General features: G+C 35.6%; 1 protein-coding gene across 1 annotated transcript in view; it reads right to left on the reverse strand.

Moving 5' to 3' along the window:
* LOC149775361 (transmembrane protein 132B-like) overlaps window positions 1–23,648 on the reverse strand; it is a 113,707-nt gene that overhangs the window by 78,886 nt on the left and 11,173 nt on the right. The window contains exons 2-3 of the mRNA XM_089943856.1: window positions 20,790–21,603; window positions 19,207–19,359 (exon numbers count right to left, since the gene is read on the reverse strand). Coding sequence (XP_089799982.1) covers window positions 19,207–19,359; window positions 20,790–21,603 — 967 coding nt within the window. The remainder of the gene's footprint in view (window positions 1–19,206; window positions 19,360–20,789; window positions 21,604–23,648) is intronic.

The raw sequence follows: 23,648 nt of genomic DNA on the forward strand, positions 1-23,648 counted from the left end.
TGGACAAACAGTACAATACTGGAGTGTACACAATAGGATATTTATGTTGAACTACACTATATACTCTATGAACTAGTGTGCTTGATTTGGATTTTTATCGTAGCTTTTTTTTTTTAAAAATTCAAGTCATATCGCTAGGATGTCTGCAGTGTGGCAGTTTATAGTGATGTCTAGCACTAGGGCCTCATGTTGCAGACACGTAGCATGATGTCCTACCCAGTCACATTATGCGGACACCAGGTCAACCAGTCCTAACACTAACCTCTTAATGCTGAGATTCAAGTGAGGCAGCTGCTAGAACCATTTATAAAAGTCTTTGGTAGAACTTGGCTGGGGTTCAGACCCACGACCTCCCACATCCGAGATGGACACTCTAACCACTTAGGCCACTGGAGCGGTCCCACTATGAACTATGTTACTCTGCTCAATGTGTACCAAGTAACATTTAGTGATAAGGATACAGTAAATCAGATTTAGTAGATCAAACAAATAACCAAATAAATAAACAAATATAAACTAGATTTAGTAGATAAAACATAAAAATTTGTTTCACAAACTTTAAGTTCTCCAATTTTGAGAAGATACCTGATTTATCTAATAAGAAGATAATTGTTTCATTCTTCCATCCGATAATATGACATACTTCTAATATATATATAACACAGATGTTCTGACATTTTCTTACTACAGTCAAACAGTTTCAAAGGTCGTTGGTTACATTATTCTGCGGAATAGTGTGAATTTTGCTTTAAGAACTGAAGCCTTTTTCACAATCAGCCTTTTGTAGAACCGCTGCAATTATGGCCAGGATGAATAGATTTGGGAACATATTTTCTGGATAAATATCCCAAAACATGCATGATAAATCATACTGATTGCAAACAGTACATTTATTTCACATCCAATTTTTTTGTCCAAGCTTGCGAAGTCATTTGAGCATGTCAGTACCTTAACTTCTATTCCTCATTTTTTTTTTTGTGTAGATTTGTGTCTAGGATGACTTTTCTTTTTCTGACTTAAAATTTTTCAGCCATTTTCACTACAATCAGACTTCAAAATGAACACAGGTAATATACTCAAGCTGTACATGTCAATAAAATAGGTGTAGAACAATAGCAAAATATTTCTAAATCACTTTTAAAAAAGGACAAATTGGAAACATTTACTTTCATGCTTTAAGTACATTTAACCATGAGTCTATGACTGTGAAGTACTGGTTATGAATGAGGAGTGATTAGCACGTCTTTGTTACCTGGTGTCTTTCTTCAGTCTTTTTTAGTTACTGATTATGAATGACATGTTATTATCATGCTTTTGTTACACAGTGCCTTTGTGGATAGATAGAGATTTGCTTTTTAAAATGACCACCACTATTTATCTGGCTTCTGTAAATCATGTGATAAAAAAAATTATAATTGAGCAAATCTTCTCTGGTGGACAACAAAATTCAAATGCTAGAAACAACTAAACAGTTTTTCATAGGAAAAAATCTGGCCGGTAAAATTACAAATGTTCTAACAGAAAACATTGTATCCAATAACATAATAAACACTCTTTACCATACATACGCTGTGCATGTAACACTTTCAAGAAGAGTTATGTAGCAAGGAGAGATTTCATGTTTTTGAAAGTCAAGAGGGGCCTCTGGAAGGGGTCTTGACAGAGTTTTAAAAACAACCTTTAAAATCTGGGAATAAAGATTTAGGACAAGCAGGGAATTCTGAATGATTTTATCAAAACAGTGATGACCCAGCTAATGACAGACAAAACAAAAAAGTGTCAGGCCCAGAACATCAAATTGTTTGTCCTTAATATAATTACTGTATACCGTGCTATGCATTGCAGTACATTCAGAAAGATCTCGGCATACTTCAATACAAAAGTTGTCATCAGGACACAGATTATGTCCAGATAACTGGTCATTATGAATTCAAACATTTACTGATCATTTTCTTTGGAAAGGTGTGTGATTTAACATTTTCAAGATGACAAAGGAACTGTGATAAGGCATACACCGAAGTTGCTGGTCTCTTTAAGTATGTAAGTGTGAAGAATGTACAAACTGTTATAAGGCATACACTGAAGCTGTTGGTTTCTAAGTTTGAAGAATGTACAAACTGTTATAAGGCATACACTGAAGCTGCTGGTCTCTAAGTTTGAAGAATGTACAAACTGTTATAAGGCATACACTGAAGCTGCTGGTCTCTTTAAGTTTGAAGAAGGCACAAACTGTTATAAGGCATACACTGAAGCTGCTGGTCTCTAAGTGTGAAGAATGTACAAACTGTTATAATGCATACACTGAAGCTGCTGATCTCTTTAAGTGTGAAGAATGTACAAACTGTTCGGCTCTGGAGGCATGCAATTCTAAATTTCACCATCTCCATCAGCATAAACCTGTTCAAACAACTGGAGATAAACATGCAAATGAGTTTATGGTGCTCTTTTAAATGGCAATGTTACGGCCATTAACATTTTATGCAGATATGTATTACCATATTTAGCCCATGGATCTCAAAACCTCTTATAGTTCATATCATGTGCACACAAATAATATACTTTCTTCTGATCCATTTACTGAAATTAGAAGTACGATTTGAAACTTGGAGGTGCTTGGGGGGGATTGATTCTTCCAAAGAAACAACACTGGTTGAGATTTAAATTTTAAAGCTTTTAAAAATGTAATTATTAAAAAAAATACAAAAATTTGATCAAACAGTGCAAGTGGGCTTGATATCACTCACTTTGCTCATAAAAATTAACAGCTGACCTTTAACGTAGGATTGTAAGAACAACCCATGTAAACTATCTCTTAATCTTTAAATCATTTGGATTTCAACTATTTTACTTATTCTGATAAAATCATTTTTTTTTTGCAAAGATAAATGTATAATTAAAAAGCATATTCTGCTGCTCATAACTGGAGTCATCCAAGATCTTTCAAAGTGAAGACAACAGAAGAAGCTTTAACTTGTAACATACGGAGTCTGATATCTTCCACAAAAAATGAAATTATAATTCATGAGGAGGGGGCTTTCTTTACTCTTGGTAACTGAATCTGAAAGTGTTTCAGGAGAAATGAATCTGGTATGTTTTTTAAATAAAGCTAAGAATGCAAAATATAAATTTCAAAAGTATTTAAAGCAATGTGCTGAATATATGTAGTGCCATCAAAATAACACACAAAATGTGTATAAAAAAATTAATGTTCCAGGTACCTTAACATGGAAATACTAGTGAACAACCATTTCGCAAAATATAATGAACTTGCTTGCAAACATTTAAGCATTTCTAATATGGAAATATTTTTAGAATTAGATCTATGCAAATAAATGTAAAAATTTGAAGATTCTATATTTTTTTTAAAAGAAATATTTTATTACTGGATTTTCTAACTGGAGCTGTTTTATTTTTATCCTTAATTACCACACTGCACAGCCTGCAACTGTATATTTTCTATAATAACATACTGAATTTATGTGTGTGTGTGTGTGTGTGTGTGTGTGTGTGTGTGTTCAAAGTATTTATTTTAATCCCTTAAGTGTTTATTTTATTTTTATAGCTGTTCAACTGAAATGTATGCATCCTTTATTCTAAATCATGTTTGGGCCCTTTGCGAGGGGTAGAACTGGGTTTAAACCAAACCATGATTCTCAATAATCTATATCACTGCTTACTTCCCTTGCTTTCCTTTACAAAGACAAATTTTAAATGGTTAAAAAAAATTGATAATACTACATATAATTTGCAGACCACTTCTAACAGTGCTGAATTTCAGTGCTTGCTCATAATAAAGTTATTTGACAGCTCACTGACTGAAGTCTGTTTACAGTGTTTATTCAAAATTGGATTAAAAACAGAGTCTCAAGAGTGGTAACAGGTTCATTTTATCAGATGCAAGATCACCTCATAAATATGCATGGTTTCATTTTTTTCTTATCAATTGTGAGATCGTGCTCATATAAATCTGATCAGAAACCCAGTCTACAGCATGGCAACAAACCCAGTCAATCACAGCCAGGAAAGCTAGAACATTAAATTTAATTTATTTACAAATAAAAAGTGATTTATTTCTCAACTACCCAAAATTTGTCGATGAAGCTTTTTTTGGATGAGTACAGCAAGTCTATGTTTGAACTTAACATCTGAATCATATGGCACAACTGTCCAGATAAACTGAAAGATAAATTTGCTTCAAAGCAAACCACAGTGAAGCAGATGCAACTAAATCTGGCACTGATGCTTTAATGTTTCTATAAAGTCAGTGTTTCCCTTTATGCACATTTGTGCGTCAGGAATGCACACTGGAGAAAACTGACACACACATTTTGCTGCCATGCGTTTTTTTTACACAAAAGATTCACATAATGCGATCAGGATTTACTTAATATCCAATGCATTTTACGAGGGGTGGCATCGTGTATACTTCGAGCATAGGCATTGACTGGTTCCCCGCTTTGTTTACTCCCTGTGTTGCGCTCATCTATTTGTATGAGAAGTAGAGTTAAAAAAATGAAGGAAATATGCATGGAACTATTCAGTACAGTAATATCTCCTTAATAAAAAGACAGGTATCAAATTTAGTTTCAATCAATGATAACGGAACACACTGTGCCAAAAGTTACTATTAGCAAAATTCTAAGCCATGCACAGGCCACCACTACATGCAAATCTGCCATAAAAAGGTGAAAATCAAAGATGAACAAAAACATCTAAACGTAATACCCAATACCAGCTTTAACCACAATCTGAGAAATCTTTTAAAAGCTTCCTGGTGGAAACAAAAGTTGTGATGTAGTTTGTGTTTGTAGGAGTTTAATGTCATTTTTTAGCATGATAGGCTATACATGGCGGCCAGTATATCTGGGAGGAAAGCAAAAATCTTTTATTTGTTTTCAAAACTTACTTCATGTTCATCACTGACAGATTAAGAGTACGACAAAAAATTATGCAACAAACAAAATCACTCCTGTTTAGATTATTAGCCACACAGAATGACCAATTATTATTATTATCATGTGAAGAGCATGCTCAGCTATTTAACATCATCATCAGTAACATGCAGAGCCTGCAGTCCACCCAAGAACTTTGTAAGCGAACAGTTGTTCACAATGTGTGACATGGTCTGAACAGCTCCACAGCAACAGTAAGAGTCAGTGGCCTGGACCTATCGGACAAGGCTGACTGCACAACCCTATCCTGTCCGAAAGCAGTTCAGTGTGGTCCACAGATGACATGGAAGGTTGAAGCCAGGAGGGCAGACAGATGGCTCAGCCAGTAACACTGGTCTAAAATGTTCTTAGAAGTCGTGTGCTTTTGAGATAAAATGTGCTATTTATAATGGATCTTGATGTGCTGAATTCAAAAATGACAATACAAACAACTGATTGGCTACTGTTTCCAAGATATTTAAGTTTTTGCATTTTATGTCTATGTATATTGTGTAGTTTGAGTTTTAATCATAAATTGTAAAACTAGGTCTTTTCGTTTGTTTATGGTTGCTTTACATGATAATATTTCACCAGTCCCATTTATGTAACACTTTAAAACACAGCAGAATTGTTAAATAAATAAAATTTATTATGAAACAAAAGGCAAAACACTATTAAGTATACATATAAGTACATAGTTTAGTCCTTATTCAGTGTCTACTTGGCCCTTCTTGGGTTGTCTCTTATATTCATTAAATGGAACATCTCTTGTCACTGTCCAGCAATAGTCTGCAAGTATTGATGGGCTCCATTTGCCCTGATAGCATTTCTTCATTGTTGCACCTCAAAAGTTGTTTCATGTTTTCATAGGTTTCCTTCATATGGACTGCACAACCAACTGGAATTGATGGCAAAACATTTGCCATTATGCTGCAAAACAGATTTAAGACTCGTCTTCAATGAATCAATGAACAGTCTCCACTCATTTGGATCATTAACGATGTTGAGGGCTGCCATCACACCATCAATGTCGTTGCAGGCTAAAAGATCACCTTCCATGAAGAAGAATGGGACAAGATCCTTTTGACGGTCACAGAACATGGAAACCCTTACATCACCTGCCAGGAGATTCCACTGCTGTAATTTGAAGCCCAACAGCTCTTGGACAGTTCCAAATCCTGACCAGATCATTCAGTTCACCTTGTGTTATGAGGTGTGGTTCAGAAGAGGTGGACGGGAGAAAATATGGGTCATGTGACATTGATGGTTCAGGACTTGTAAGTTTCATCCTCTTCCTTGTCTGACTCAAGTGAGAATGATTCTGGTGAATCAGGAACCGGTAGTCCTTCTCCGTGGGGTACTGGGAGTATAGCTGATGGAATGTTTGGATAATGCACAGTCCACTGTTTCTTATTTGACACACCTTTACCAACTGGAGGCAGCATGCAGAAGTAACAATTACTGATATGATCTGTTGGCTCTTTCCATATCACTGGCACTGCAAAAGGCATATATATTTTTTTCCTGTTCAACCACTGGCAATGATTTGTTGCACAAGTGTTGCAGCATATGTATGGGGCCCACCTCTTGTCCTGATCTCCATTTTTTTAAGCCAAAATAAAGGTGATAGGCTTTCTTAACCATAGTGGTTATACTGTGCTTTTGTGACTTCACCATAAATATAGTAGAAAATATCTGCATTGTTCACACAAGTATGAGGCATCTTTCCTCACTTTGGCTAAACAGATATGTGTCCCTTTGCAAAATCAAACTGACAAGTAAGAGAGCACAATGTTATACTTTCTAGACCTGATACAGGGCAATTTGTTCAACAGAATGATGTCAGCTTAATTATGATTGCATCGTCCATGACTTCTAGGAATAACATGATGCAATTCATATCATGCATGATGCAATACCAGCTTCAGATTGCATCATTCATTGTTTTTCCTAAAATGCAAGTACCGGTACTGTCCAAACCCAGTCATAGATTTATTCATAGATCCAATCAAAGATGTATTTTAGTCATTTTGGGTTCAAATTGAGATCCCTTCACTTTATAACTCACTTATCCTCCACCATTCCCAAGTCATGGGTTGAATATACTGACCCATTATCATATCTTTAACACATCAACCCCTAGAGATGACTTAACGGGGCAGGAGGTAGTAGCCTACTGCCGTGCTCTGTAGCATCATGGTCATGCATGATACACTAAAGTGGGTGGTATTATAGAAAGGTAGACAGATGTAGCTCTACAATGATCCCAAATAATCTGGAATATCTAGTTGCACTACAAAATACAGATGGAAAAACCTCATTTTTTTGGACCTGATTTTTTTCTACCCAAAATTTGCCCGTGGTCGAAATCTGATTTTGTGTCCAAATTTTAGACCTTTTGGTCTCTGATCTAAGGTAAACCAGTATGAACTGCAAACAGACAGATGAACCTTTGCAAAAATTAGGATAAGATGGGCATTTAGAATAAAGAGTGGTCTCCACACAAAAATAATGGCTCCGTTTAGCAAAAGAACAACAAAAAAAAAGAACTCCAACTTTTACCCTTCTGCTCAAACGCGAGCCAAATAGCCAACGAAAATTGATGTTTCTAACACAACTAGGCAGTATGTTATTGAAAGATCAATTGGGATTTGGTGTTTTCGGATCTATGCAGAAATAGCTTTCAAAATGTGTCTCCTACTTGAATTTCAGGCGAAAATGACAAAAACCTCCAGGGGTTAATGTGTTAAAACTAGAGCTAATCAGCAATTTTAAGCATCATTTTCGTTCTCAGTGACCCTGAATTAGTAAAGTTTGACTACATTTATTTAAAAGCATTTTGGCTGGAGACCAGCGATAATCATTCCTAACTATATCAGTTCATTAAGAAATTTTAATTTTTAATTCCAACAAATGCCCAACTTGTGATAAAAATTTATCCTTAATAAATCAATCACATACAACAGGAAGTAAAGAAAATTAAACTATGTAGTGCTATGTGTCTTATGTCTTAGGTTCACATTTGTCTGCATAATAATGCCAATAATGTCTGTTTCCTATTGAATTGGTTTTAAAATTAGTGCAGACAGGTAGTTTTGTTTTCTCTTACTAAATATAAATAAATAAATAAATAAATAGTATAAATAGTAGGCTACTACCTCCTGCCACTTTAACTCGTCGCTAGGGGTTTAATTAGTATATATAATATATTAAGCGCTTCAAGTACTAGGCTAAACTGGCTCAATTAGATGCACAAATCAATTACAGAATTTTTTATAACAATTTTACCCTGGGGGACAAATGTGCTAGGTTCAGCACGAAACAGAAAAACTATTTAAGTTCAATGGTAAAAAGAGGTCCTATTGAAGAGGTGGTCTCATTTAGAAGGATAGGTTTGATATTTTACTCAGTAAAGGGAGCTAGAATTTTCTTTGTAATGACGTTCTTGCCCCCATAGAAAATGTAGAACAATGTGATAGAGTGAAGAAAAAAAATCACTTTAACAGCATGAAAATATATTCAGTTCACTGCATACAAACATACCAAGTATCATTTTGTTAACTTTGTTATTTTTCTTTACTTCAATTTTTTGCAACTTTCAATATGTAGTACAATATGAATAAAATCTTAATCAAATTCCTCATTACAGAGAACCCGGTATTTTTCATCAAATCCTTTATAAACATTTTCATACAAAAAATGAAGATTTATGTGTGCAAAACAAGATACAATTTTTACCAAAAACAGACAAATTTATAAAATCATTAGCAGCTAAGGCATTGTTTTGTCATTTTTTTTATTATTTATTTATTTTATTAAATTATGTTTTGACATTCTGTGTATGTACATGAATCAAGAGGAGAGTTTCACAATTCTTCAAACCACTTTTAAAAAAAGTGCCAATATACCGTAAGATTGAGATACATCAACCCAACCGCTGTATTGTTTTCTAAGTATACTGTAGGTTTAATAATATCTTGCATGAAAAATTTGTTAACTCTAGTTAAGTATATTATTGAGGCATTAAAGAATTAAAGAGAAGAGACAGGACTCAGTCTTAATGCTGCTAATACTGCATAAAGTTTTGTCTTCTTAAATGTATTATGATATTATACATCTCTCTTTCTTGATGTTGTCGCCCTTGTCATCGTTGATGTTAACTTGCATGAACCAATTTATTTTCTTGCCTTATTCTTGATTACCTATCCTATCTGTACAAGCTCATGCTATGTTTTTTTTTTAACTTAAGTTGACTACAGTGAAAAAGTCAACATACAAATATAACTGACCTTGACCTTTGACTCCAAAATTAATATATTGTCTTCCATAGGACAAGTCCAACTAACACAAAGTTTGATAACTGGGGATGGTGGAGAACTTGAAGTGTTGTCTGGAAATGAAATTAGTAACACAGATACAGATGGATAATATTAAAAATGGGGTAAAATTGCTGTAATGGCCAGAAAATCAATTCAGGTCATGGATCCATACCAGCACAAGTGATTTGTCTACACTGAAAGGATTTCAAGCAATCCTGCTAACAGGCTTGTTAGGACAGATACAGATTACAGACATAGTCAAACATGACCAAATTAAGAGGCCCAACCTCCCACCCACCCCATTAGCAAGTAAGGGAAGGAGGAGGGGTCATGACAAGCAATTCTGGCATATTAAGGAAACAAATGCAGGTGCTTTTACAAAGTGCAGAAATGTTACACAGTAGGAGGGTCACAACTGGAAGTTTTACTGTCTTAATTATAACCATCTTCATCAAGCATTTCCAAGGCTGCAAAAATCATTGATGTGTAATCTGCACTAATATATCTATCCAAATATATATATATATATATATATATATATATATATATATATATATATATATATATATATATATATATATATATATATATATATATATATATATATAGATAGACAGATAGATAAAGCCATCTCCTAAGCTCAATATATTCAAAGTCAATTTTCAAAGATTTCAACTTTTTTTAAATTTATTGTTTATGTACTTGTACATGTTGTAAACTTCACAACTGAACATTTTTTACATAATTATAATGCTGACAAGTATAATGTTTTCTCAATGATCTACCACACCCATATGGAAACACCATAATTTGTAATCAAGCAAAATATTACAGTGAAATCTTGATAAATCATCAAACTTCCCTGTGTGAATGTGTGTGTGTGTGTGTGTGTCTCTCTCTCTCTCTCTCTCTCTATATATATATATATATATACACACACACACATGCAAACCCATTTCTTTCTTGATACATGGCCAACAGACAAGCTCTCCCACTCTCCTGCTCTAGCTAGATTAATATATCTGTTGGAAGTAGCATCTGATGAAAATAAAATAATTTAATGGCAACCCTCCAAGTTCATGGTACAGCAACATCACCATCCCTGCAGTAAATATAAATATCTATATAATCATATACATCATACTTTCAATATCCTTTGTCTTAAGCTTTTTATAGCTCAATAAATCTCTCAATTAAAAAAAACGGAAAATTCCAAATTTCTTCGTCTTAACTTCCAGATGTGCAGCATGTCCCTTTGATACCAGATGTATACCTCTTTGATAACTGAACAAAATGAATGAAATCTGCACATAAAAAAATACAGTACAGTAGACTTCCCTACAATGTTCAGCATAGGATGGTGGGGGGCATGGGTGAAGAATACCCATGATTTCATTATTATTCCAATAAGTCAGTTTGAATATTTTCAAAAGTTTAATTACACACATTTAATTCTTTAACTACCTGAAGCAAATGTACAAGCTAATACTATCATCTAGTAGGTGTTGTACATCAAAAAGACAAAGTGCTCGACCAATAATATTTTGTTTCGAAGACAGAAGGGGGGAAGGACAGAAGTATCGGTCAGCTGATGAATTTCCAAAACCTTGATAAGCACACGTCTTTGAACATCTTTGTTTCCACAAGAAAAAGAAGTTAAATTTGCAAAGCACATACATCCCAGTCATTGCTGGGGGAAGTTTGAGCAAATTAGTTGTCCTCAAGTCTTATCATTTTACGCAGCATGCTCCAAGAGAAATACATTTCACCTGGGTTGATAAAATTTGTTTTTCATCCACTTGTACCTGTCAAGTAGTTTTAAAAAATGCACTTATCCCATACCCCTTTAACTTGTCCCAAAAACCCATCACTTGCCTAGATTCTGCAAAACATCTCTCCTTCAGAAACACTAAATCCAAGTCCTGGGTAATTATCTAGAGAATGTGGCTTAAATTTTCCATCAAACTTTTGTCATCTTTGACTACTACAGAGCCTGTTTATGTCTCTATGGAGAAACAGTAACCTCAAACTTAGTGACAGCCTTACAAAGTTTTGCTTTATCTGCCCCCATTTATGTGAATTTTCTCCTCTGAATCTTTTTCATTACCTTCCTTGCAAATTTTAGCAAACTCAATGTAGCCACACAGAAAAGATCACTTCACTCAACTACTACATGTACTTTATAAATGATCTTAATATATTTTGTCAATTAAATATATATAGTGTATAGCTGTAGTGGTTGCTACTGGTGGTGTGGTATTATGAGGTTGTACCTTCTTACAAGGTGCCCACCTTATTTGGCTATCATTATCTAGAGGGTGATCACCCTCAGTACTGTTGCCCGGATCGAGTAAATTTGAAAATAAAGCATCAAATTATCAATGGAATAAATAAAGATCTGAGCAGACATGTAGAACAGAATGACGCAAGCTGTCATACTTGGAAAAAAAAAAAAAAGTAAACAATTACATAAACAACTGGGATAATACATTACATTAGGATGATGCACTTCTTTTTGGAATAAATCTTTCACCGAATTTCATACAAAAATATATTTATCTAAATAGCCAATCTATTTAAATGATAGAATTGGTTCATCAGATAATCAAGTGAACGATCAAAGTCATTGCCTTGTACAACTTCATAGCCTGCTTATTCCGGTCCTCTCCAACTTCACTATGGTGGTTCCTCCAGGTCCTTTCGCTTTTTCCCTTTTCCGACCTCCCTACTGTCTAGACTCTTCTTGGTCTTCAAACTCTGTGTGGGTAGGATGATACTTAAGTGCGTAGATACTTGGATAAGTAGGTACATGGATACGTCAGTGAATACTTCTGTGGATACATCCGTTGAGCTATTTCCACTTGTGCTTTCAAGCTTTGTTCGCGTCTACTGCCAAAATTGTGTCCGTTGACATTCCAGACATACGGTCCCTTTGACCAATGTTTTACAAGAGAATTTCTTCCAAATTCAGTCTCAGAGTCCCTTATATTTTCACTCTTGCAGGAAAATTGCAAACTAAATTTCTTTCAATGAGGGCAATTTAACCCCAAGAAATTTTAATATGGGAACCCCGCCCCTTATTTAGTGTAACAAATCAGGATTAAATATATTTACCGCCTTTTATAACTAGCCACCAAAATTGCAGTCAGCATGACTTATAGAATTCCAAACAACAGTACTGGAAAATTTCAAACCTGACAGTACCGATATAAAATCAAGGGTACCCTTCCCTTTTCAAGTCATCTAACGGTTAAGTAAATTTAATCATGTTCTGGAACTGTAGAGGGGAAAGAAAAGCAGGGAGCACATAGTTTCTACACATTTTATTAATGCTGATGTAATTTAAATTATTTTCTAGCCCACATACAAAAGATCACTTTCTCCCTATAAAAAGGACAAGACATTTATATTACAAACATTGCCCCCTGAATCTCTTCCTGTCTCTGGGGACTAAGCCCCTAATTCATAATTGAAAAAATATTCATAGCTATACCCTTAACCCTTTAGCTACATCAGCTGTTGTGTAGTTTCACTCTGCTAAGTGCTATCATATCAGTTACTGAGACTACTGAGGCTGGTTGCTAGGCTGAATACTAGAGCATCATCATGGCTGACAACAGAAACTGACAATAAAAACATGGTTACACTTATATTCATTAGTTTTTGCTGGATTTCAGTGAAATCAAAAACAGCTTACCTTGTATAGTGTCTGTTATTCATATATTTCCTCTTTATATACTCCTACGTCCCATCATACATGAAATCCCAGTCATGTAAACTGTTTTGAATCCCACAAAATAAATCCAATATTTACATATGTACATTTAAAAACATGAATGAAATCCACACTCTAATTACAAAGTTGAGAGTGGTACCTCTCAAAACAGCCATTATCCACACATAAATGTACTTGGCATTGTTTGCATCCTATGATAACTTCATGTCTCCTGCCTTCCCTTACACAGATCTTGTATCTCTCAAGTTTCAGGAACCGTCCTGGCCTGTGCCTTAAACCTTCAGTACCAAAATTGACAGTTTTTTATGTCCTACTTCCCTGAAAGCCAGAAACCATCTGTTTGGCCAAGTTCATTCTGAATTCAAGCTGTGTTCGTTTTTTTTTCACTTTTCCAGCCTTGGTTTTGATTTGGTAATTTGGTGACTCTTTCATAAAGATCAGGGCATTACATATTGCTGTATCAATGAGAAAGGTATTTCCACCATTTATTTGCTTTATGGCAAGAACTGTACTGCATTCTGTTTTGGTCTGCAATATCCACATCCACCCCCCTTTCTTTTTCAAATACTCATCTGCAAATTTTGGGGATGTTACTTCTTTTCGTCAGCCAGTTTTTGTTTCTCTTCAAGTTACATTTGATAGCTGTGTGGGATCCATGTTGTTAAATAAAATATGGACAATTTTCTTGTTTTTCCAGGCAACTGAGACCAGAGTCTCTTTTTGCATGATTTTCGTATCCCCCTGGCTTTTTAAACCACTGTTTTTTTTTTTAAGGTTCTGGCATTTCTTTCTTAGATCTTCTGACTGTACCACAACAGAGGAGTCCATCCCGATGTAAATTGTCAAATAATTGGGGATTTGAAAAGAAATTGTCCATGTATATATGGTGTATTTTGTTTTTTATTCTTCTAGTAAGGTCTTTCACCACGTCAGATCCTAATCCTTCTTCTGTCACTCTCCCTCTGTCCACTGGGCTTCCAACATACACTTGTAATTCATGATCATAGCCAGTTTGGGGATGGGCTCATTCCCAGACTTTAATGTCAAATTCTGTGGGTTTGGCCAGCAGCTATTGCTTAAATGACAGTCTTTCTTTACAAGTTGATGATTGTGTCACTGGAATGGAAATATTTCCAATTTATTTCAAATCTTTCTCTTGTCACGATTTCTGGTATTCCTGGGATCCCAAAATATATGGATGTCATCCAGGCAATGGAATATTTGTGTATCTGCATAATACTCATTAAAATGTATATTCCAAGATATGCTCACATCTCCGTGATGCTGGTTTCATACCATTTCAGGTCTTGGTTTTGGTCCCCCATTTTCTTGGCATAATCGTTTGTTTCTTTCACAAGCCTTTCCACCAGACATTCAGGAAAAAACTTGAGAAAAAAAAATCTTTCTCATTGCTTAGTGGTCCAAGCTCGATTGTTGAACCAACATGAGAATCAAAATCATTGATCTCGAACCCAGCGAGGTCATCACTCCATTGTGCAAGTGGGACTATATCCTGATCATAAATTTCAAAATCACTTACATCTGGTGTCAAAACAGGACTAACATCAATATCTGATCCATTTTCTAAGAATGATCCATTAAACTTTTCGATATTGCTTGCACTGTACCCTTCAAAGTCGCTCATATCTGAATCAAAATCCATCTTTGTTTATCTCAACTACACTTTCGTAAAGTGCAGGAAAGCTCTTTCAGTGTCTAAATTTAACCTCTCAGCTTTCAAACTTGTATCAAAATGTTGAGTAAACAGTCCTCTGATTGGTTATGATCATCAAAAATATGTAAACTTCTTTACTTTCAACCAATCAACATTTAGTTAACATATTAATCCCTGGAGGTTTTTGACGTTTTTGTCTGAAATTTGAGTAGGAAACACATTTTGAAAGCTATTTCTGAATAAATCCTAATAAATCAACTTCTATGTGATTTTCCAATAACATAATGCCTAACTGTGTTAGAAACATCGTTTTTCATTGACTATTTGGCCGCGCATGAGCAGAAGGTAAAAGTTTTAGTTCTTTTCTTCTTTTTTTTGGCCTAATGCACCCATTATTTTCGTACCAAGACCACTCTTTATTCCAAATGCCCATATTATCCTACTTTCTGCAAAGGTTCATCTGACTGTTTGCAGTTCATACTGGTCTGCCTTAAATCTGAGACCCAAAAGGCTAAAATCCGGACACAAAATCAGATTCTGACCACGTGCAAATTTTGGGTGAAAAAAAAATTGTATTTTGTAGTACAACTAAAATGTCCAGATTATTTGGTATCATTGTAGAGCTAGATCTGTCTACCTTTCTATAATACCACCCACTTTAGTGTATCAAACAGGACCTTGACGCTACAGAGCTCGGCAGTAGGCTACTACCTCCTGCCATGTAAATTCGTCACCAGGGGTTAATGTGTTAACATAGCAGTCACGTCTGCATAGATGCAACACTGGGATTTCAAGTACTGCTGAACTATACACAAATAAGTGACAATGGGGTAGCAAATGAGGCCTATCGACACTGCATATATGCATCAATGGGGTTCAGTAGCTATATACAGGTGACGCTTAGATGTAGCAGTCGTAGTTAAAGAGTTAAATGGCACTCGAATTTGTAAATGTATATACACATATATGACACGCAAACAAGTACACACAAGTATAACCCTCACCCATGTTTTACCTACAAAACCCCCCAACAAATTTCAGAAAAAAGTTGTGAATATCCTGCATCCATGTATTGACCACATGATCTTAAACCCTGATATCACTATTAATCTATGCCATATATCAAAATCACTGGATCAATTTCACAATAGTGCTATTTGGATTGAAGATACTATACTAAGGTGTTACAATTCCAGATAAAATACAAGGTTAACATGCATGTCTCCTTAGGGCACAATAGGTAACAGCTGACTAAAGAAGTGCATAAGTTTAAAAGAATTATCAGTACAGTCTAACTCCAAAACATTGGATGACTTTTACTTCAATTCCATCAGATGAAACAAAACCAGCTCTGATAACTACAGAGGTACTGTCATATTTTACATTTATTAGCAAACCGAAACTTGCAATTGATTGTGTAATACAGGTGACATTTCAACACTCACAGTGTTTTACAAAGGGCAGTGATGTTCATGTGGTGTGACTGATACTGGCAAGATGTTTTAATCAACTGGCAGATGAAATATACAACACATTGTGTACATAGTTCATTGACCCTTCATGTGAAGCTGATAATGGCACCTTTCAAGAGCATAAAATTCTTTTGAAGTGGTACATGTAGCTAATGGCAAATATTTACAAAAACATTTTAATAAAAAGTCAATCATGTGAATGAGTTTTATTTAGCCTGTATAAATTGTCTTTTCTTTCCATGAAATGATTTATAAGTTGTTAGTTCTATTATAATTTTGTAGGTACTTCAAATCACCTGTTATTTTATGATGAAAGAACAATTAATAAAAAAAGGCATGCTTAACAGTCAATTGGATATTTAGGTACATCAGTGCCTGTATTAATTAGACAATGCCACAGGAGCACCAAACTTCAAAAGTGCTCAAAATAAAGCTGTACTTTGAAGTTCTTCTTGCAAATGGCATTTGTTGTTGTAAGCTTTTTGAGTAAAAGCAGTGTTTATCTTTGTTAAACCAATAAAATGGTATTAGAAGAGCATCTACTAGTCCACTAACCAGTTGGATTCTTTTCTTTGTAGTGTTCAGTTTAGGAGAATAAACATCTAAATTAGCATGTGATGAAATATTTGACAACTGTGCACTTTACATTCTGCCAACAAGCAGATTATAGCAGTGCAGGCTTTTGTTGTTTGTTTTCTTTTTGTGTTTGATTCCAACAATTGCTTAAAGTTTGATGTTTAGAATGTTTCGATAGTTTTCACTTGGAAGCCACCACGTGACCTGCAACATTTAATTATGTGCACTTGTTGAATTGAGACAATTGCACTGTATAGTACTGTTAAAAAGAGTGGAAATCATATAGAGCAGAATACTTTTTCCATTCATTCATGGGATTTTAAAACCAGAATTGTTGTTGAATTTCAATTCCATGGCCTCACAAAAAGCGGCCATCAGTTCAAACAATGTTGAACAAATTCGGCACACATATTGCTGTCATTCCCAGTGGGCTTACAAGCAAACTGCAACTTTTGGATATTGCTGTTAATCACCAATTTGAGTACATTTGTACAAAAGGAATGGGACACATGAATGAGCTGGGATGAGTACTACTTCACACACACAGGCCACAAACATGCATGCAGAAGTTTGTAAGTGGGTATTGAAGGCATGGAATTCTATCAAAACAGCAACCATTGTAAACGGATTTGCAAAAACTGGTCTTCTGGGTAAGGAAATGGTGGAAAACAAGTCAGGAGAAACCAATAGTGACAGTGAAGATGTCTACACTTGATGACTAACAGCTGCTCAGAGAGTGGAGATGACAATGAGAAAATGACTAGAATTATGGCTATTTTTCAAGAATCTGCGGTCTGAAAGATTCTCATCATTTGATGAATCAACATCAGATTAAATTGTTTCTTCCGTAATTACAAGTAATGCATGACTGCAGGTTATTTAACTGAATGAACATTTTTAGTGGCTAGTATTTTTAAACCATCGCCTTCTAACTAAATATTTTTATATATCAAAATTTTCTCATTTTCTGTTCAGTTTATGCTTCATTAGCACTTATTATACTGAATCATTTTCAAATGTTTCACTGATGGTGGTAAGTACCACTAACTTGTGGCTTACCAGTTCATGGGAATAGAACTATACCATTGTGAAGGAGATCTGAATTATGTGTAGTAAGATATTTGAAGAAATCAGCGTACGTGTTTTTAAGTTTGTGCATACCCCACACCTTTAAATCCTCACACTCCCTCCCCCCCAAAATTATACAACCTGCGGTTTATACATACAAAAATACGGTATATATATGTGTGTATGCATATGTGCGGATGATTACTGTATTTGCATCATGCATGTCCTTGAGCATCATTAAAGTTACTACCAATCTGTCTGGTAACAACTGCAATATATATATACCTCTGGTTGAGGGCCTCAAGATAGACAAGTTCTCAGAATTCTAACAGCATCGCCCTTTTTAAAAAAGTCATTAGTAGTAGTAGTTGTATTATTATTCCTGTCGCAGTGCCTAGCTATTGCATCATGTTCTTCTGATGTACTCATACAATGACAAAATGCACATGTGGGGGTCATTCAGCCACTTAATTATATCATTGTAAATATCTGCATAGCTAAAATGATCAATAGATCAACACATTTTCTCACTTAGCAAGTGGTTGAGGCAGGACTGGCAAGGCGTTGAATCTGCCATCCGGCTTTTGCTTGTGTACCAAGGACTGATGCGCAAGTAATTTTTTGGTACCCCAGATACAAAATCTACATCAAAATACATATGATTAAGAGTTTCTGAGACCTATGCAAAGTAATATTATTGTGTGGAAACTTTTTTTTTTCTTAGTCACCGTGTCCTTGACCTTTGAGTTTTTGACCCCAAAAATTAACAGGGTTTTGCTTACCCCAAGTGCAAGATATTTACTAAGCTTGGTTCACGTAAGTTCTGTAGAACTAATGTTATTGTGTATATTCTTTCCAAAATCGACATGGTCCAAGTATAACCTCATGTTATTGTGCAGAAACTATTTTCTTCTTTCAATCACTGACCTTGACCTTATACTCAAAAATAAAAGGATCTTTTTCATACTCCAAGTGCAAGCCATCCATTAAATTTGGTAACTGAAGATGGTGGAGAACTCCAGTTGTTGTGCAAAATCCAATTTTCTTCTCCCATTCAGTGACCTGGACCTCTCGGCTTTTGACAGCAAAATTAATAAGGTTCTTCTGTACAACAAGTTACCATGCACAACAAAATAGGTAAGAGAAAGAAGGCTTGAAGACAACACCATAACACCATCTTATGGTGGACAAATAATAAAAAATTGGGCTAATTTGAAGAAAAGATGGTGAGATTGGTGAATTCTCAGGGGGGAGGTTCCTCTCTATAGTAGTCCTTCTTTCTATTACTGGTTTTTTGTTTTATAAGTAACTATTAATGGCTCAGATGACATAATGAAAAACAATGGCACATAGGTCTTATATTACAAATTATAAACACCCACTGCATCATCTGATATTATTAAAAAAGTTCAGAAGGTGTGATACTCACTCTGATGGGGTTTTATAAATTTTCCCATCTTTGACAAATGCTGTGACTGTTCCAGTCTTGTGGCGGTCATTAATATCCACATGAATGACCCATGCTCCAAATGGGTCCAGTAGCCTTGCTCCTGTTAGCTGTAGCCCATGTCGAACACGAGCCCTGCAAGAAATATGTACATCATTGGGGTTTAACAATTGGACACTGCTCCAAATCATGAGACTGCCGATCACTTTTTTAAAAAGTAGGTAAGTTTCAAAATCTTACAAATCTTGTGTTATTTACATGAATACAAATTCTACATGTATTTCTATCACTTATCAAAAATCCCCCATCACAACATGGGCATATTTTGGAATTCCGACCAAAGGTGTCTGTTCCAATCAAGAACAACACTTATTCAACCAAAAATGTGATTTTTTTTCACACAACAAAAAAGAAGAAAAAAGATGACAACCTCATCTGTCATAATGAGAAGTGGGGATGGCAGCCGACGAGAAACACACTTGTTTCTTTGGCCTATGGCGACTTCATGTGTCTGCTTTCTTGCCTCTGGTCCAAAGAAAGTAATTTGTAACTGCAATCTGTTCAAAACAATGACACCACTTAACTACAAGCATCTAAGTTTGACAAGGAAAACCAATATCCAAAGTGGAATGTGTTCTGAGTTATAGTACCACAAAACATAACAGTTAATTCATAATAATTTTAAGATATTATCTGAACAAATGAAAATAATTTTCTGCAATCTCCAGTTTCAAATTTTGAAACAATGGTTGTAATGCAAGCCTTAAAATTTAGGTTAAAACCATACTGCCTCCCAAAACCAATCTGACAAGCACATATTTGTTGCACATAAAAATATAAAATGACTGCCTTATTGCCCAAATCCACCCAGACTGTTTACTTCAGCCTCTGAAGTTTTTGGGAAACCTCCTTGGTGCCAGCTTAAAACAGTAATGATTCCACTCGGTGACATGATGGTTTTGAAAGCCAAACTTGCTTGCAATATTGTAAACATGACCCATGTTCTGGGGACTGCTTTCACTGGTTTTTGATTTGGTCCAATACACTTTAGGATGTAGAAGAGGTTTAAGGTCGGCACAAATTATCTGGTAATGACAACAGGATAGTGAAAGCACCTGTTCTACATTTATTTATGCCAAAACTTTAGATGATTCTGGTTGTGCTGTGTACAGTTACATATGCCAGAGATCTTTGATGGTTTGTTTACGTTTACGTGCATGATGAACAAAAATGTTCAAGATCATTCTAGCTTCATTTCACATTATCACATCTGCCTGACTGGTACAGTTATCTGTTAACTACCAATTTTTCTTGATTCTGATGTACATTTTTGCAAAATATTTTTCAATATTCTTCATTCATAAGGTTGAGAAATAATCACACCAAGTATCCATTTCAATTTAGTTTTGGGTTTTTTTTGGCCAAGGAATACAGCTATAAATTCATGGAGCAATTACTTCTAACCACTAAAATCAATCCTTTCAGCAATCTACACAGTACATAAAAATCTAGATTTTACCGTAAATACAACTTGAGATAACATATTAATAATGATGAAAAATTACCTCATGATAAAAACTTGAAGATTTGACCCCGGTTCTAATTTAATAGGAACTTCAAACTTGTCTCCAGGATGAAAGGTTTCCATTGGCACATCAAGTAAAATATCCTGATCCTTCCAAACATAATACTGCTCTTCATTTAGTGTTATGATTAAATTTGAAATTAACTTTTTGGAATTCTCAATATCAATACTACTTGTCATAGCCCTTCCAGGAACAATCGAGTTGGATGCACTTGCACAGCGTGGATTTTGTTCAACTTCCAGAAAAGAGTAACTGACATTTACCAAAGAACCTTTCTGAGTCCACCACCTTTTAGGTAATTCTATGCTTACAACACAGGCATGGTCTTTTTCGTATAAAATACAAACATCCGTAAGCTCTTCCTCTCCATTGCGTACATAAACCTGAGCACACCAGGACTGGTGGGAACTTGTGTTTTCTTGCCACGATTTGCTCTTTTTTTTCCGAGGACTTGTATGTATTAGGACCTGTAAAACTGGCAGTTTTGGCGAAATATCCAACGACACAATATGGGCACTAACATCCATGTTAAACGTAAAGTTTGAATGTAACAGCGCATTAGTCCTATTCAAACCCTGATAACTGACCTCATCCAATAAACTCTGAGGAATTGTTTTGGTAACTTCGAATGGTCCATTACTGGCCTTTATCTTGTACATCTCTGTCAGATGATTGACAAAAAATGTTTCAACCCGAACATTGGGATCTGGCAGCTGATTCTTGTCATATGATGGCTTAATGAAAAAAACATCCTGGGAGTTTTCCACAGAAATATCCAGACAAGCCACCAACCCTTAAATAGAAAAATTTATTATTTACATTAGATCAAACTGAACTGAATTAGATCAGATTCATTATAAAAGCAATCAGACAATCAAAGACGCTCGACAGAAATTTTGCATTCCTTGTTATGACATATACCATGGATATTCACATACAAGCCAAGTCCAGCTGCAAACTGCATATACCTGGATCTGTTGTTGCAGAACGTGCCAGAAGATCAGGGCCTTTGTTGTTTGCAGTTTGACTCAACTTATAAGTGAGTACAACTGATAAGTTGAAGGGCAGTTTATGGGGCAATCTGAAGAACACTGATAATGCATTTTAGAAAGAAATACTTATCTGACAAAAACATTACCTGGATTATGTATTTGCAAGCTGTTCTGGCTACACTAAATTGTGAGGAACAAAAGTGAACTCTGTTATTGCAACAAATAAAAATAATATTCCAAACATGGACCACTTTATTTCTTCATGAAATCAAGTCGACAGTTTTGCAACTCCTTGGCCAGACCCTGAGAACTATCACTGAATATGTAGTTTGCTGGTGAGACAACTAATTTTAATTATGTCATACTTGCCTGTATTTATTTCACTGCTATCTCTTTACCTGTTGCTAGTCACAAGTCCATGTTGATTATTCTCTTCTCCAATTTGAAATTCACATACAATAACTAAAGGCACAGAATGATCCCAGCTTGAATCATTAGACAATTTCTGTAATCCGGAATATCATCACTCTTTGACTGACTAAAACTGAAAGGACATCAGAGTGGGGAGGAAGGAGGTACTGAGATAACAACAGCAGGTAAGTATCACATGCATAAAATTAGTTTTACCACCACCCACACCTCCCAAAAACTTCATTTTGATAGCAGTAATACATTACATACTACTGCGCTGCTGAATTTGCCAGCTCAGTGGGAGACTAAAGGTCAAAAGATAAGCTGTCAAAGTGAGCTTGCCACTGTTGTTGGTAGAATACTTTACTGCAGACTTATGGATGGCTTGACAACTTCTTGGGCTGACACAAATGGACCTAATGACTACCTAATGCTTTAATGCCCTGATACTGGTACAACACTGATCGATGGAAGAAGAAAGAGAAGGTGAGTAAGACTGCCAGAATGTAGCTTTCAACCAGATTAGCTAAAGAAGAATGATTAAGAAAGGCCCAATATGAAGCAAAACAATACTTTTCAAATTATAAGGCATGAATTTCACTCATCGCTGCATTTCTTTTAACACTGAAGATGGGGGACTGAAATCCCAAACTTTGGATATTTGTCTCCATTCTTTAGGGACTGCAGATGAAATGTGAAATCAATTGGGGTCCTTCAAAGAGATGCATGGTCCTGGAGATGAAGCCAGTAATTCTCCTTTAATTTGGTAACAACCAACACATGGTCTGTGAGGTCTAGACTGGCAACTATTGGGGCATTGAGTAAAACTCAACTTGGCAGGAATGGGTGCAACTTCCCAAGACCAATTCCCTCCCTCCTAGGGGAAGAAGGAGAGGACAACAGTCGTCCTCCTCTGGCCCCTCTAACCAACACATCATGTGAAAGATGGACAGAAGGGAGTTTTAAACTGGGTCATACAGTTCTGGTGGGGCCCCTGCTGAAAGCATTTAGGAGGGGACCATCAACATTTAAGGATGGGAATATTTCTATGCTGGTTTAGCCTGGAACCGATGCTGTGGATCACTCAAATTACGTGAGGACACTGTAGGGGTTAGCCCTCTGAATAACATTAACACATCAAGCTGATCTTCATTCAATAACATTTTGCTGTGCAACAGCAAAGCCTTTAACGTCCCCAAGGCTGCAGAGATGGAGAAGCTTAATAGACAGCACAGTGGACATAGTAAACCTTCAACAATCTATGCGAAGCAGCTGGAAACAAAGACTGCTTCTTCAATCCGACTGTCAACATGAGTGATCAGTGTCTTTAACCCACTGCCCATAGAGATTAACTGTCAAAAAAGAGAAACAGGGATGGCATAGATCAACTCAATCTAAACACAGCAACTAGCCATAGACCATGGTAATTGGTGAC

The sequence above is a fragment of the Sinohyriopsis cumingii genome, chromosome 19 (assembly GCF_028554795.1).
Source record: "Sinohyriopsis cumingii isolate HCF-2022 chromosome 19, ASM2855479v2, whole genome shotgun sequence".
Classification (NCBI taxonomy): domain Eukaryota; kingdom Metazoa; phylum Mollusca; class Bivalvia; order Unionida; family Unionidae; genus Sinohyriopsis; species Sinohyriopsis cumingii.